Source organism: Calidris pugnax, unplaced genomic scaffold, assembly GCF_001431845.1.
Source record: "Calidris pugnax isolate Ruff unplaced genomic scaffold, ASM143184v1 scaffold211, whole genome shotgun sequence".
In the NCBI taxonomy this organism is placed as follows: domain Eukaryota; kingdom Metazoa; phylum Chordata; class Aves; order Charadriiformes; family Scolopacidae; genus Calidris; species Calidris pugnax.
In genome coordinates, this window is record NW_015091083.1 from 7,045,739 (window position 1) to 7,063,817 (window position 18,079).

Sequence of the window (18,079 nt, forward strand, 5' to 3'; positions counted from 1 at the left end):
AGGCTGTTCAGGGGGAATATTACCAGGTGGGAGTCAGCACTACTCAGGCTCTACATTTAGTGAAAAGGGTTCTATTACAGGAGAAAGATGAAAAGGCTGTGCTGGCAAGTTCAAGTACCACCAAAGATTTCCAGTACATTCCTGGTGTTAAAATTTTGCTGTCCCAGCTTGCACAAGAGTTGAAGCAAAGAGATGTTTGCATTCTCAGTGTCACCTCTCCCTCTCCAATAGACCTTCGTCCAAAAAGGGTGGTCAGTGGCCAAAATACATATATTTTTTTCTAGATGTTCCCACCAGCCTATACATCAAGCTAAGTATTGGTGCCACTCTGCACAACTTCAGCCCCAGGGATGGGTGTGCAGGTCGATGAGCAGAATGGAGACGGACAACGTTTGCCTATCTCAGCCTGCAGCTGTTGGTTGGGATTCATCTGCAGCGCTGGTTGGAGAAGCTCCAGGTGAACATATTTCCACTGGAGCATTTCAGGCAAAGCTACGATGCCGTGTGGTGATTGCTCTATTCTGAGGAAGGTATGCTAGAGAACAAGCAGGTTTTCATTGTACCTGTCTGATCTTCTGCCAGCTCATCTGCCTGGCAGATGGCTTGATGACGGAGGGGTGCTGGTGTGCAAAGTTGTGGCTGTTCAGCTGCCTGAAGGCAGGAGGATTTCTAGAGCTTGTTCTCCTCGGACAGCCCATGAAAAGGATGCTCCCTGAGCTGCTACTCCCTAAGAATCAATGTCTATGTGGCTGCCCCATTGGTGGAGCATCCACCCACGTCTCTACCTGACCGGTCAAACTGCTTCAGCAGCACTTTCACATCTGTCTGTCACCCCAGGGCTTTGCTTTGTAGATGGTTCTGCAATGTTTTTTAAAACAGGAGCAAACCCATTCTTTGAACTATTGACATTCTCCCTGAATTGACTGATTATGTTCCTTCACACAGCTCTAGGAGCGAGTAAAACAAAATATGATTAGTGGTGTTAGGAGGGAAATTAGCACTGAAAGGAATGTAAAATGAGGGCCAGAGAGACACCCATGTCAAATATACCAAAAGAAAACATATCAAATGTTCTCATTTCTGGGTAGCGAAACAGAAGTTTTAATGCAGCTGTGAAATCCTATGTCAAACTAATTATATTTTGTGGGTAAACATCCTGCCTTGCAAGAAGGAATGTATAAGTAGGGAGTAACCTGGCCAGGAGTTTGGGGCTCTAAGTCCTGTATCAGGCTTTGCGAAATGTCCCTGGTGTTATGCAGGTCGAGTGACTTAAGGCAAGACTGACCTGACCAGAAGCAGATGTCAATACTGCTGGTCAGCTCTGGATCCCATTCTTAGTCAAGCATGATGAGCAGGCACTATCAGCAAGAGATTAATCTGACCTATTTCAGAAGCCTACTTTTAGATGAGGTGACGCAAATCTGGAAGTACCCATTTCCGTTGATTACAAAAGGAATATAGTCAAGTAGCTCAGACGTAGACAACCGCATCTCATCAGATAACTCCCCCTCTTCCTGACTCAGTACTGTGTGTATGAGATGAGGTAATAGTGTTGCCTTCCTTGTTTGCTTAGGGTATGTGGAGGCCCACAAAAAAACAGAACCGCTAAATGCTTTTAAAGTGTTTATCAGATCTCTTTCATGTCTGTGATGTGTCACATTCTAAAAAAGGGCTTCATAGGATCAGGAATTTGGGAGCACTGAAGAAAATTTTAAAAATATACACTCTGGAACAGAATTTCAAAAAGCATATTTTCTTCTTCCACCCTGTGGATTTTTATCTAGGGAAAAGTGAAAAACAGCCCTGCACAGGTGCTTCTTGTGAAAGGCTCTGAAGAGCAGAAAAGGGTCTCTGGGAAGGGCCAAACGACCTCCTGTGAGCCCAGCCATGCTGTGCTGACTTAGACCACTGATGACAGCCAGGAGCAGTGACATGGTGGGAAGCCAGAGAGCCTCGGGCCAGGTTTGTGACCTTGTTTTTCTGGAATTGCCTTCCCAATAGTGTGAGGCTGCTGTGGAGCTCTGCGAAGAGATGGCCTGTTTGGCTCAAGGAGAGTAAACAGTCACAATTCCCAGTTCTATTTCTGTTCTTTGAACAGAGTCTATCATCACAGGGATGAGGACAGTCAGCCAGGCAGGAGGCAAAGCCCTGGGGGACCTCTTCTGACATGTAGCTCACACCCCAGCGAGCAGCAAACTGGGGACAGAACTCTGGGGGTGTTTGCAGCTAGCAGAGTTGCCAACAGGTCCTCAGTGCCACTGCCTTGTTATTCAACGGAGCTGGACTGCATCACCAACTTAATCTTGGGGCTATCAGGGAATTTTGGCTTCAGCAGCTCCTGCTGATCCGTGGCTGGTGGTTTGGATTACCCAGGACCTTTTAATCTGGCACAGCTCTGCTGCTGGTCACAGGGCACGGCTCTGGCATGGGTCACACTAGATCTGCCAGCTGCCCAGGCTGGACATGGCAAAAGAAGTGTCCCCAGACCTCAGCTTAGGAGGTTTGAGATTTGAGATGATATTTATGTCATTGAATCTAACCCCCCTATCAGTGCTTTCGGATTTGTTGTTGTTGGGAAATGAAGTCCAAGCATTTCACAAGTGTTTTCTAGATTAATGAAAGATCTTTAATGAAACAGTAATTGGATTTCTATGTTAATCAAGTCTTGATTATGTGTTACATGCTCGGGGTCACCGTTTCAAAAGGGTAATTCCAAAGCTATCTTCCTTGCCTGCAGTTTTTGTGGCTAACCTTGTGCTTACTCCATCTGATTAGGAGGGGGGGTGGGATCAAATGGCAAAGTCTAGATACAGATTCTGAGAACCCACCTGCAGACTTGAAACCAGTTTTATTGGGGAAACAGATTATGTTGCTGTAGCTCAGACCCAGACACCAGTCCACAAATCCCGATGCTGCTGTGGTCTTTATTCAGCAGCTTCATTTGTACCTAACAAATGCCCCAGCAAATGGTCTACAATAGGCATTTTCCTATAAGTTCAGGCTCACACACACACTGTTCAGCTCACCTATTTTTTTTCAATTTTCCACCAACGTCTGTCAGGTTTGTTTTCACTACAGCACATCCACCAAATTTCTCTGGTACTTTCAAAAAAGTTTGTTAAGTACTTGAAACTTTGGGGTATGAACAATTTGCCTGTCAAATCGCATGCAGATCTTTCCTTCCTATAGATATATATATACACATATACACACACATATATAGATAGATAACCATTTAAATTTTCTTTCCAGTACTCATTTTCAAAATAAACAACCTGAAGCTGGGTTTGGATTGTGAGAGGGAAGGCCTGTACATATGTTGCAGAACAAACGTGTGGGTGATCCAAATCTGGAGCTCAGATAGCTTCCAGATGACTGATGGACACATAAAACAAGTAACAGAGTCCTTTTCTTGGTTTCCTGGAATTCTGGCAGAATTTAAACCAGAGAAGAGGGATGTTTTATCAGAAACATTAAAGAGAGTGATTTGGAAGGGAAGTGAAAGATGTTTAGCAGTTGAGATCCAAAGTCCTGTGGGACAGATCCTTAGCATGAGAGCCTATTCACAGCACCTGGAGAGTTGATGCAGCTACCTAAAACAGAATTATTGCTGGATTTTGGAAGGTATCTTTTCTTCACTTAGGATATGAGTACCTGACTGTTGCATAATTCGCAAAATTAAAAATTCAGATCAGGCAAGAGGTATTATATGGTAAATGTGTCTAAACTGTGCTTGGCTTATTCATAAAAGGTAGAAAAGAGAGATCTCTCTTAAAAATAAAACTGAATTATGTTTCAGTTATATTGACCTGACAGTCTTTCATTGCAGAAGGGGTGACTTCTGTAACAAGTATCTGAAACCCACAGACGCTTCTATCCAACAAGAGCATTCAATACTAAATGTACTATGAGGCAATTAAGATATGAAAATTCAGTTACATGTTGACATGCAAAACACCCTTAGAGGACCAGCTGTCAGCACTGAGTTGTCTTAAGTGACTGCCATTATTGTCTGTGGAACATGGTAAGATTTTTGAAATGTGCTCATAATAAAGACATACAAATTGTCCTTTATAAATAAAGGTACTATCCATAACCTAAGGCTCTGAATGGATTGAATAGAAATACCATGAATAAAATTACAGCTTTCAGAAACAGACGCTAAAGGTGTTTTGATTATTTAAATGAAGTTTCTTCAGCAGGCTATTGTGATGCCTTCAGAGTGCTGAAAACTGCAAAGGGCAGATGAACAGTGAGAATCCAGCCCTCATCCAGGGAGCACATCATTGTACAGAGCACTAAGGAACCTAGCATGCAGAGCAGCTCAGGGAGAGGGAAAAATGTGGAGTTATGAAGACTGGCAGAGAGAGTTGGAGTTGTTCAGCCTAGAGAGGGGAAGTCTCTGGAGAGACCTTATATCAGCCTTCCAGTACCTAAAAGGGGCTTACAGGAGGGATGGGGAGGGACTCGTGATCAGGGAGTGCAGCAATAGGATGAGGGATAATGGTTTTATGTGGAAAGATAAAAGATTTAGATTAGATATTTGGAAGAAATTCCTTCCTGTGAGGGTGGTGAGGCACTGGAACAGGTTGCCCAGAGAAGTTGTGGATGCCCCATCCCTGGAGATGTTCAAGGCCAGGCTGGATGGGGCTTTGAGCAACATGCTCTAGTGGGAGGTGTCCCTGCCTATAGCAGGGGGGTTGGAAACAAATGATTTTTAAGGTCCTTTCCAACCCAAACTGTTCAATGACTCTATGACTTACCAACCAGGATGTGGACTGACCACCACACATAGCTGTACTGGCCAGCCCAGTGCTGTGCTCGACACAGGGCTGAACGGAGACGGAAGAGCTGAGCCAGCTCTCTCAGGGCTGATTTAATAGTTCTGCTAACTTGATTTGGATCTGGAATCTTCAAAATACATTTATTTTTCCTATTAATGAGACTGCCACTAGTGCTTATGAGACATCTCTGCCTTCTTCCAGGCTGTCTCCTAGTGCCTCTGTTAGGCTCTCCCTAAAGCCTGTGGGCACTGACTGATTTCAGCCCCAGCAGGTAGACTCTTAGAGTCAGTGGCTTAAATGCAAATGGTTAGGTTCAGTAAGTGATCCTACAGAAGTTTGAATAAAGGTTATCCCTGTTCAATTTGTTTCTCTATGTTTCTAGAAAATGAAGGGATGAAGAGGTGAAAAATAAGGGTGCAAGAGAAGAAAAAAAGCCCGTAATTCAAGGAAGAATACATGTTTTCTGACTCATTCTCTAGAGGTAGGAAGAGTATTCTTATTTTCTCACAGTAATGGAAGCCTCTGCTCATGTTCATGCCCTACTCCAAATTGTCTGCATTGTCCAGATGTTGCTTAGTGCTCTGGACAACATCTTAAATGACTCACTGGTGAAGCTGGGAGAGAAGGGAGTTAAATTCTGGCATGGCACTCTTCAGCCAGCCATTTGTCCAAGAGAGCAGAGATGTAACAACCCTGAGCATTCCCAGGTGTGAAAGGATCTTCACACTCCTTGCTGCTCAGACTCTTGACATGACTCTGGGAGAAGGCTCATCTCTGTAAGAGCTGCTGTTTTCTGGTTTTCCGGAGGGCAATATGTTTGCATAAAACTTTGGGCTAGAAAAAATGGTGTGTTACAATATAGATTTGTAGGGTACAAAAGGATAAGAAAAGCAGGAGAAAGAGCTGACTGCAACAAATGCTTCCTGCTGTAACGAAGGCTACGGGGCAGGGTGGGGAGGGGGCCTACTTCCCACAGAAAGTGATTTGAAGTTGTTGAACAGACGTTGCCTGCTTTTTAACGCCTGGCAGAGTCCTAGCAGTCTGCACTGCATCTCACTAGGGAATCCAGACAACTAAGCAGTGATGAGAAAGGAGAGAAAAAAATATTAGAGTGAGGTATTGAGAAATAGAGGTAGCAAAATTAGAGGTAGATTTCAATTTATGATTTGGAAGCCAAAGAGAGGTCTCCAGGTGATTGAGCAAGCTACCTTTGGTTGCAGCAGCTCTCCTTACAGCTTTGAGTGGCCAGCTTCTAGATTGCTCTGGTTTGTAGTCACGGATAAGCACTCCCCCTGGAAATTACTGAAGCAGCCTGCCACATCAGCTCACAAGCTTGTAAAGTTATATTTTAATTGTGTTATTAAACCTCTCTCACTTTGGCTTTTGTCTGTTTACCTTCCTGATTCATCTGGATCAAACTGTGCTGGAACAAGATTGTGGTTCCTCCTGAATTGTGCTGTTTATTTGTCATAGGATGTGCAATGAGAATGGGTAAAACCATTCAGAAGCCCAAAAGCAAGCTGAAAATCATCTTACTCTTTCTATTAAAGGACTGAGGTTGGAGGTGGGATAGTGGAGTACTATTGAAATGCACTTTAACAGTAGGGAAACAAGTTTTTTCCATTTCATTTGATATAAAGCATCCAGATATAGGCTAATGGACAGAGTTTATTATCTCTGTTCTCACCTTAGCTTTCCCAATCCTTTTCTCTTTCCTCTGATTTGAAATTTATCTTTGCCTGGCTCAAGGGGCTCATTTTGGTGGGCTATCTTAGCAGTTCCCATCCATAGGTTATGCTAAGTAGTTGAAAAAATCAAATATATTCTTTTGGCTCCAGGACAAGTCAGATAGAATTACTACTGGGACTGGGGAGAGGAGGAACTGCAGATGCCACTGCTTTTTTCCTTTATAAGCAGTGACTATTACCTTCTTTTGACTAAATTACTGCATTTTATTTAATTATTTCTGGCCACAGTTGCACTGTCTTCTGTGATAGAAGTCATACAAGCCAGAAGCTCCTGTTGTATCTCTGACTTGAATCCACAGGTGCTCACCTTTAAAGCAGTGTCGATGCTTGCCAGATATTATTACTAAAGAATTTAGGAGATAACGCTGCTGTTGCTCAGAGACACAGCACTGACCCCTCAGACACCTTCAGCAGCCATCGGTGCAGTTCTACTGCAGTCTGTTCTTTATCATTTAGTTGCCCCATCACACACAGCTGTATGACATTACTAATGTAACATGCCACAGAAGTGAGCTCCAGGGACTTTTTGGAAGGTTTTCTGGCAGTGGAATAGATCATCGATTTGTTAATGCAAGGAAAAGGTTAAATTTAATAAATTAATAAATTGATTTAATGTATTGATTAAATAATACACCTTGGCCTGGACACACCCATTTCTCAGCCATGCACATGTAATTCAGATTCTGAGGGAAACTGTTACTACATACAGACTTATGTATAAGGTGTTGAACAGGAACAATGAGGGCTACCGGCTGTTACGTGAATGAGTATTGCTTGCCTGATTATTTCAAGATATTTTTAGTTTCCTACAACAACAAATGATCCTCGGCTCTTTGATCAACTTCATATTACAGCAAAAGAAAAGAAGGTAAAAAAAGAGAAAGGAATTGCCATCTGTCATCTTTGGCTAATTATTTCAAGCCCTACCTTGCTTCATACACAGCAGCACACTATTTTAGGCCTTGTTAACTGAGAAGTCTTCTACTCTGCAAGAGTATAAATGAGTTCACCTCTAGCAAGCTCCATACTGCTCAGCATGTTGTGCTGTCATTTCACACAACCTTCTTCCCAAACTAATTTCATGATTTATTAGTTCAGTCAAGTCTATTTTATCCTGCTCTCTTAGCCAAACTGGCTTTTCAGTGTAAGACTCAAGTTTTGTTGTATTTCTTTGTGGGTGTATAAGGAAGGAGAGGGAACAGGACCTCATTCCTCCAAACTCCTGTTAGCAGGCCAGCACCTTGGCATTAGCCCTTCTGTAGTGTTTGAAGTGAGACAGTAAATGAAGGAGGTCTCTGTAAGTGTGGAAGGATGAAATCAGGCAGCAGGCATTCATCTGAAAATAGGCAGTATTTATGTGAAAAGCAATAGGCAATGTGCTCTTTCAGAGGCGACCCAGGATCTTTCCGCTTCCTAACCTGCAGGCACAGTACCCCAAAGAATGAAGAAAAAGCTTAGTTTTCTACAGAATTCCCCAAAAATTCCTTTTGTGCCCTGAGATGTGGACTACTTAAACATAAAACGCATTTTTTTTGCCTTATAACGGAACTATGTGAGCATTCTGCGTGAATTGATACTTGGTTTTTTTTAACTCTCCTGCTGAAATTTTTGTTGCTTTCTCAATAGTTGTTTAAAGGTTAAGGTGCATCAGGCTGGATAAAATAGAATCTATCCTCATTTTGTAAGTGCTGACAGTTGTCATACTCACTATCTTTCATTTTCACAAAAGTGCCTTTTTTTTTTTTTTTAGTTCCGTCAGCAGGCTGGTGTTTTTCAATATAATTGGAAAGCAAGTTTCCAGATAAATTTTTAAAGTCTAGGCATGTTGAAACAATGTGATTAAGACGTGAGTTAATAACAAGAAAGAAACAAGCAAGATTTCAGAAACTAATAAAATTTCTCTATAACAATTTAGCTCCTTTTGAGCTTTTTAAAAAGCATGGGGAAATGAAATCTTTCAATGGCTGAAATGAAATGGCTAAATAGCCTGAGCTAAAATCCTGGATTTGTACATTTTAAGCTTCGGTATACTTGGAGATAAACTCTGGTATTGTCCTCCATAAAAGTAAGCTTATTTTCTTTTTAAAGAAAGAACTAGAAGTGGACAGTGATGGGAGGAAAAGAGATTTTTTTTGAGAAAGCTCTACAGAAAGACTATTAAACAGCATCCCAACACTCTGAACTTCCCCATAGGTATCCATTTAAAAACACCACATAAGATCAAACTCAGTGATTATACTGTGGCTGTGCAAATTTGTTTCAATTTAAAAAGACTTCCAAATATTCAGTCAAATTGGAATCAGGGTCAAACATTTTGAAAAACAGTTCTACACGCCCTGATTATATTTCACTTCACTGGTCACCTCCTGGTTTTGAGAGAGGCAAGTAGCAGAACACAGCTATTTTTCCATCAAGCTCATCTAACCCCAGGTAAGCATAGAGTGCATGTGCAGAGCCACAGGGAACTGAAAAACAGGGATTCAAATCACTTTTCCAAGATTGTTGGTTTTTTCACTCCATAGAGTATAGACCGTGCCAAAAAGTACCGAAAGAATCTCACGTCTTTCCTACACTAGCAACACTCTTATGATGAAAATTCACACACATTATTCAATGAAAATCAATAGACTGCAAGAAGGCAATCTAAAGCTTAGCCTGTCTTCATTTTTTTTCATCTAATTAGTTTCTTTGAAATACATTTCAATTTTTCATATGTCATTGAAAACTACACGATCAGTGAGTGACATTTCTTCTACATACCTGCCACTTGAAATAAAGTCAAGCAACAAAGAACAAGTAAATTCAGGAGAAAAGTAGAAAAGAATCTAAGCAAAATATGGAAAAATGACTCATTACTTAAACTTATACTATGAGTTTCATAGGAATGTAAACTAGAATCAGTCATAACTCCTGCATCCTTTAAACATCTCTGTGCTATAGCACTGAAAAAATCCTTTCTTCAGGAGATCAAGGACGAATGTAAACCTGATAAAGGAGAGAGAATATACACATACCAGCAATTAAGAAACGTGGATGAACTGCCCAGATAACTGTGATACCAACAATTAAATTCAATGCATCTGTATTATAAAAACTACCTCTTTCAGAAAAAAATATCAATTAATAGTAAGCAGCTGTGGATTTTGCAGCTTCTTAAACAACTTTCATTTTTTATATACATTAATAATAATTATTACAGGCTTGGCTGAGGCAAGCATCTAGAGTACTCTAATAAACAGATCTGCTGTCATTCCCCTAGTTCAGAAAACATAGCACAACTGAATGATGAGAGACTACAGACTGACGTGAAAAAATGAAACATTTTACGGACATCGGAAAGTCAGAAAGAAAGCATAACGTCACAAAACATCACTTTTTAGTTACCTGTCCCAGAGAGTAGGTGAAGATTTTGCGAGCCTGCCCTGGAGAATTCTAGGTTGCCATAGGCAGGTTGGCACCCAGGAATTTCGTACCCTGCAGCATGAATAGAGGATAAACCATGGCTAGGTATGGCTCATAAAACATACGAGTGATAACCTAGCTAGATTTGCTGCATATTAGTAAGCTATGGCATAATTTGGTACTAATTATAATTCAGGATATCTTACTTTAAAGCAGTATTAAAACTACAAAGCATGGTGATGTTACAGCACACACATTTAGTGATTTTCTTATATGGCTATTGTTGGTCAGAACAAGTCTTTAGGATTGACCTTATGATGGCTGTAAATGGATGCTACTCCGTCTATTTTACTGGAGAAGCATTTGCTCTTAAGATTTGTAAATCAAGCCCTTAAGTTTTTGCATTGTAAAAACATCAGATTAAACAAATTTATGCTTCATTGAAAAAGGGTCAGCAAAATTCCTTCTGAGCACCGTAGTGAGAACACGTTTAACAGTTTTAATTAAATCTGGGCTGAGGTTCAAGTTCCACATACCAGGTTCCATGCACATCTACCAGCAGTAGAACAATAGCTGCAAAATATTTGCTGGAAATGAAAGCACACAGAGAAGCAATCTGAACTAGCAATATAAGCTATGAATAACACACAGCAAATGCAAATCCAGAGCCCAGGAGAAGGCCAACGAGGCAGGCAAATTAGCAATGAGAACTGTTGCCCAACATTAGCATCAAGCAATGCTGGTAAGGTTCAAAACACTCTGTTCAGTCCTCAGTTCACCAAATTCTCACTCAAGTCAAAGTTGTTTTTTCCTGAGTAAAATCTGAGTAAGGACTATGATATTTGCCCGTGCAGAATACCTCATACAGTACTGCTGTTTTCCTTTGCAATATCAGAAATACAACATATCATGCCTTGAAGAATAAACTCAATAAAGATCAGTTTTTCCTCACTCAAGCACATTCATATTTGTGAACCAGAATTTTTGTATAAGCTTTCCCTGTGGTCAGTGATCTCTATACATGCAGAAAATTCTTCCTTCCAGTATTCACCATGAATTACCAGAGGGTATTGCAAAATAGGGACCTTCTGGACTGTGAACACGTCTTTACATACAGGGACACATTTCAGGAGCAATAGCTGTGCTACAGTGAGCAGAAGAGAATCTCAGTATTTATGGGAGAGGGGAACTCTGCTGAGTCTCTTGCTGCTGCTGTAAGTCCACCCGGGGATTAGCTTCATGTCAAGATGATGCTCTTTAAGGCACTCCAAGGAAAAGCACTGACTGAATTCCAGCACGTTACTCTAGTTGTAGTGAGTTGTTCATTGAATAAGGAAGGGACATTTAAGTAAAGTATCTTTTAACTTCTTCCGCAACAGACTTAGATTAAGTATGTGAAGACTCCCAGGGATGACAGAAAAAATTAGATGGCCTGAGGTTTAGGTGGTGTCATCACACAAATTTAGAGCAATATTAGCTTTAAAATCAAAGTGGAGGTGAGAATAAATCTCTGCAATCTGCAATACCTCGGTATTGTCGGTTCTTCCCCGAACTGTGAGTATTACTTTGGATTATGTACCTCTCACAGCTTTTCTGATGTTCTCAAACTGCAAATCTCATAATCAATAGGTGTGTGCTTATTTAATATATAGCAGTTCTGCAGTACTTCACTATGTATGTTCATTCTCAACAATGGGTCTCAGGAAAACGACCATTGTGAGAATACAGATTTGAAAATGGTCTCTATCTGGGTCTCCTTTATATTCTGCCTATTTTTAGGTAGAAAAATGTAAATTGCTCTTGAAAATCAGGTCTTTGAAATTGTAATTTTGAAAAAATCAGTGAATTCAGCCACAGGTTTTTCTAGAACTAGTAGAGATTTTTCAAACCAGAGCATTTTGCATATTCATCTGCACTTTACTGAGAAATCCTCCTTAGTTGTTTTCTAATGAAATTACAAAACTTGCAAATTCTGAGATGGATGAAATGAAAACATTGGACTTTTCAAGCCCATACAATTCGTTAAACTGGGACTCTTGGAGCAAGGAAGCCATTTGAGCAGGGAGAAATCTCTGTTGTCTTCAGATCTATTACCAGCTCTCTTCCACGTAGTCTTAACCTCACCTTTCTCATACCTTTCACTGATAAATAGCAAATAGTTTTGCTATAGATAATCTTCACAAAACATTTTAACGCTATGAGGTTGTGAGATGTTTTGACAGAGAGGGGAGGGTTGTGAAATCCACTTTAGATATTTGTTCAGTGTTTTTCCTGACATCTTCTCGGTAGTAAGTTCCATGTAATTGCTCCATAAATGAGGTAATGCAGAGAAAATCTCTGTGCTCTAAATGTGGTGGGTCTTTCAGAAGCTCCCCAAAGGGATATAATAACATCCTGTCTTAGATAATCAGTGTCAGTTGTAGTCAGTCTAATCACATTCTCATGTGAAAGGTTGAAAAATAATAAGTAACTGTAAAATTTATTTATTTGCCTGATATACAAACACAAAAATTAATTTTTCAGCTTCTGCAATTTACATGGGACATTGTTTCATCATTGACAAATCAGAAATGAGCAAAACATACATATATTTTTGTTTAAAGCAACTGTACATTTTAAAGGAAACAAAATGGCAAATGCTCCCAATTCTGTCACTGTGTTGTTTCCTTTCTGAAACAACAGTTGTAAGAAACTGGTAAGTTTTGAAAATAATAAACACCTTATTAAAAAGAACATTGTATAGTCACAGTATGCATGTAGTAGTTTACTACAAGAAAAATATCAGTTCCAAAAACCTGAGGAGAAAGTATTTCAGATTATCAGTTTTTAAGATGACTTTTTATTATGCTGTAGCATGGTAGAATAGGATTTCCACTTCTTCTCTACAGAGCTTCCCTTATTCCTCACTGATGTGATTGAGACAGACTCCAATGTCAAGTAAGGTTCGAATTTGGGCATACTCTTGTAATAGCCTGTGTTTCCTTGTCTTGTCCTAGAACATGCAGTATGTTACTTCCAATATTGTCTGTGTCTCATCTGACAATAATCATGGAAGATACTTACAGACCTATAGCCAATTGGAAAAAAAAAAAAAAAAAAAAAAAGTTGGATTTCTCAGTGAAACATGAATCAACACTTTATTTCATTGTCTAGAGAAGAACAATTAACAATTCATCAGTATTGGTGACGGACGGTGATTGATCTGTTGTGCCTGGAGTAGACTCACATGCACTGCTTTGTCTATTTAAGAAATAATGTTACGAAAAAAGTAGACACAATGCTCCTTATGCTCTCAATACAAATAGAAAAAAAAAAAAAAAAAAAAAGTAGTTGGATTTCTCAGTGAAACATGAATCAACACTTTATTTCATTGTCTAGAGAAGAACAATTAACAATTCATCAGTATTGGTGACGGACGGTGATTGATCTGTTGTGCCTGGAGTAGACTCACATGCACTGCTTTGTCTATTTAAGAAATAATGTTACGAAAAAAGTAGACACAATGCTCCTTATGCTCTCCACTCCAGATGTCATAGGTGAGTAAAATTTGTAGCATCTGATATGTATAAAAGCCCCTGGTTCATTTGCTACTCTTCAAAAACACTGCTCTTTTGATGCTAAAATATACATGGGTATTTTACAAATGCCAATGCAAATCTGAATGATTTTTCTGAAATAATGTGTTTTTCAGAGGCTGAAGAATTTCATGGTTGCTCCTTTCTCCACTTGTGAGTGGTGGACTTAGTGAATATCCTTTAGCAGTCTCTAAGCAAAAGCCACCCCGAATCTTGCATCTGTTAAAGGGAGAAGGGTTTTCTGTAGAGCAGGAATGTGTCCTGGTCTGATTTTAGCCTAAACTTGGTGCTTTTTAAGACCTGAAAGGGATTTGAAAGTCACCCTTAAAGTGGGTTGAGCTATTATGATTTCTGTACTTGCCCAATTTAGCCATATTTTACACCAGTATGAAGACGTTAAACGCAAGAACTGTTATTTTTGCTTCTATTAACACCGTGCAGCTATTTTAAGGACATGCTTTTATAAACACTAATAACCTCAGATGAAACATTGACAGAGCAAGCTGGAAGAACCGCAGGGATACCTTGGAATGTACTGTCACGACTCTACCTCCACATCCCGTCCTCACTGAAGAGGCACGTGGCAGTGATGCTGATTTAGCATCACAGACTTGCAAGATGCTGTCAGCTGTGCTCGCTACCTACTTTCCTACCAGTCATGCCAATGTAGGCAACTGGCTGTCATCTCCACGGAACAAAGGCTGGAGCTAATAAAAATGTCAAAAAATCCATTTTATGTGAGGGGGTGGCAGTTCTATTCCTGGAGTTACCCAGAACTATCTATGACCACAGCATTAAATAATGTAAAACTGCTGCAGGAACTGCAACAATATATCTTAATGAATATTTTAAATGTAATTCCTTAATTGAAAAACAGGGTCCTAGGGAATCATGCATCCCCTGAGGTCAGGTAATCTGCAGGGACTAGACCAGTAGCTCCGCATTGCAGACACAGATGCTAACAGAGTGCCTGGAAATATAAAGAGGTTGGGTACATCCACCAAGAATTAAAGGGAGGAAGGGGAGTACACCTGTTATCAGTAAAGTTAATACCTATTTTCTGACAGTATAGGAATACAGAGATATTACTTTCGCAGCTCAGTTTAACACATTTTAGGAGAGAGTGTTTCACTGGCAGAACACCTACTGGCTTGGGCATCTCTCAGTATCCTTCTGACCAGGCTCAAAAATCCACCTGTTTTTCTCATGCCATTTCTTGTCTTTTTTGCCCCACTCTTCTAACAAGCTCCTGCCATGGCTTCTCTTCATCTCCAGCTTTTCTAATCTGTTCAATACCCATATAATATGTTTCTGGTCCGGCCACTGTCTCCCCTTGGTGCATCATCTGCTGCAATGCTGAAGGTGAAAGACCACTTCCATGTCCCCTCTTGAGAAGCTGGACATTACAGCAAGCTTCATCTGCCAGGAAGAGTTAGGAATTCTTACTCAGTCTTGAAACTTTGGGAGCAACAAGACTTAACTGAGGTTGAATGTATGTGAGATTTAGTTGCCAAACTCATTTGTCTCTGTTAACTAGGTATGGTCTTTTTTTTTTTTTTCCAGATCCTTTTGAATTGTGCAATTTTGAATGTTTATAAAAATGTTATAGCACAAATTCTTGACACTCTGGAAGGCTCCTTGAAGTATTTTAGGTTCCAGCTCAAAAGCCAACAGGCTGAGGGCTTCTCAATGAAAAAAAATCATTGGCTATTTTTTTGCTCTACTCACATTTTTTTCCTTAGTTATATTTTCAGATATATCTAAGGCAGTTTAACATAGAAATATGTCATGTAGTATTCCAATTGATACAGTTAAAATTCTGCAAAGCATTAAGCAATCTGTCAGTGGAAAATTTTGGGTGACTTCAGTGATCAGTAACGCTATTGGGTCATCATATCTACCCTACCTAGCTGTTTATCTAACTATATTTATCAAACTATGTGCGTAGCCTTTTGTGGGCTGAATGTGTATGTATATGTGTATGTACATATTTTAAATCCACTATTTGCAGAAAATGTATGTGATACAAAGCTTTTAGAGTTAAACTTCTGCGGTCAGACTTTAATTATGTGAATGAATAATTACCACTGTATTGGCACATTGACAGAGCAGTTGTGGTAGGATTGGAACTTCTTCCAATGTTTGATTTAATTTGTTGATGCCTTCGTATATGTGCGTAGCCAAAACACAAATTATGTTTCACTCAGACACAAGGCACTTGGTTCAATACAGGTGTATCAACAAAATGTAAGGATTTATGACTGACTGAATGAATGATCTTTCTGGTCTCAAAATGCTGACACCATGCCCTCTGTGAATAATGTCACAGGAGATGACACGAGCTAATCAGTTTCACACAGATTTCTAATAATTAACAAGTGGTTTAAGCTCTCAAATGAATCCATTGAAACTTACCACATTTTTCCAAAGTTTTGCTAACTTTATTGCATTAACTTGGTACTCTAGTTTGCATATGAATATACACCATTTTCTTGAATCTAGTTAGGTATTACAACAAAATCCAAGGCTGTGTGAAGCTTTGCAAGCTTGGTGATCACTTCTCTTGGTATCACTGTGGCATTTTATTGTGACTATATGACTTCATATTTTGTCAGTCTTTAAATGCATGGAGTACACTAACTGATCTGAAATTTAACAGCTGGCTGAGTACAATTTTACTGATGATTAGATTCTGAGGAAGAGAAACAGGTGCAGAAACACTCCCTCCTGCAACTACAGAAAAATATGATAGGAATTAGTCATTCGGTATCTGCATGGAAATAATCATAAATTGTTAATAATATTTCATTTTGAGTCTCCTACTTGGGAAGCTGATCATCTGCATATTGTGAAAAGCATTAGCTAGCTTTACTGTCTTGCTACAGAACTACTGCTACAGAATAAGAACAGTCACACTTTTCAGAGTTATAGACTGTCTTTGCAATATCATTCAATGACAGCTGATAGGTTGTATACTGCTTAAATGCACTTTGTTATTTCCTGTGGGAAGAAGTAGCCATAAATGCACCATATAGGTGCCAAAACATACCTGTTGTCTGTAGGTATTTCCCATTGGAACTATACTTGCTTCTCTGTTTTATATCTCATGAAGTTTCAGTATTGGTAATGGCTCTCCAATGGTGTCAATGATAACATCCAATAGTTTCTCTGAGGCCTTTATTTTGATGATGAGTTTTTGTATTATGGCAGAGCTCAGTTTTCATGAGGAATGGTTTTCCACACACAGGAAAACAAATACCAGACTAACGTAAGGGCTGTCCTTCCCTCCTTTTCCCTTGGGCTCTTTTCTTCAGCTAGCTGAATAAGTGCTCTTTCTAACATAATTAGGCCACCACGAACCATTTCCCACCTACTTTTTCCCTATCATAAATGCTTTGCTCCAGTGTCCCAGCAGAAGATCCATTTTTCATCCTTTTTTACCGTTTGACTTCAGGCAACCCTTACGCAGCTCCAGCTGCCCTCTCTGAGAGAACATTATGGGGTAGCTGGTAGTACGTATCTGGCCAAGAAGACTTCTATGTCTAGAAGTGAAATTTTATCAATCTTAATGAGACAAATTTGGAAAGATATTTTGGTTTCCTTATATGGAAGTAAGAACTAGAGATGCTTAAGATATTAGCTGCATAAATTAGTAATAAATTTAAAGTTACCTTTTAAGTTATTTATTGCCAGTGTAATTTTCCATTTTTCTCATTTTTCCACAGTCTTGGTTGGAGAGTCTAAGTTTGGGAGCTTTGGATAATCTCTGACTCATTTTGTCATCTAGGAATGGACTATGTAAAAGGACTTCTAAATATATGGATGTATTTACTGCAGACATCCACTGTGCTTGTATTTATATTTCATACCTTTTCCAAAATCTGCTATGATGTTTTTAAGTAGGCATGTGAATGCGTGAATAAAATCATACTGAATATAGAGTAGGATTAACTTTACTGAGAATAGCAGCTTTTTTGTGCAAAGGCTGGTCTGTGCTTGCATGGTTCCAGCAATCCATGCCTTGTGCCTCCAGAGAATCTGGAAGAACTAATAATTACACAACATCTCTTTCAAAATGGCGCTTGTTTTACATGGTAAGCAACATAAAGCTAGCATTTAAAACTGAAGTATACTTCTTTCACCCCAAAGAGATGTCCTAAATTATATCTGATAGCTCAATAACTTTCATTTACTCACTGAATACATAGGCTAAAGATCTGTTTTTTTAAGCAGCTCATCATAAGCAGTAAACCATTGTGTGAGGTGTTTCTGCAAGAGAGGGAAGTGCTGGCATGCCAGGGAAAGGGCAGTGATGTCTCTCTGGGAATGCCATGCAGAATCCCCACCACACATTTTCGGGAGAGGGATTCAGTCTCAAAGAGATGCACTCAAAAGGTTTTTTTCCGAGACTTATCTTAGAAAACAAAGTCAAAAGCAAAGCTGGCATAGATCAGTCTAAGAAAAGAAAGACTGAGTGAGATTGTGGCTACCACTTTAAACATAACAGGGAGGGTGGAAAAATTCTTTCCTCCGAAGAAATCATTGGCTTAAGAACAAGTGAACAGAACTG

The 18,079-nt window shown here is 39.6% G+C and overlaps 1 protein-coding gene across 3 annotated transcripts in view; it reads right to left on the reverse strand.

Moving 5' to 3' along the window:
• Nucleotides 1–18,079, reverse strand: part of BEGAIN (brain enriched guanylate kinase associated) — a 166,583-nt gene that overhangs the window by 63,007 nt on the left and 85,497 nt on the right. For 2 of the 3 annotated variants that reach the window (XM_014957705.1, XM_014957706.1), the window contains exon 3: nucleotides 9,917–10,006. The exons of the other annotated variant lie outside the window; for it this stretch is intronic. In XM_014957705.1, the coding sequence (XP_014813191.1) occupies nucleotides 9,917–10,006 (90 nt within the window). The remainder of the gene's footprint in view (nucleotides 1–9,916; nucleotides 10,007–18,079) is intronic. 3 annotated transcript variants of the gene reach the window in all.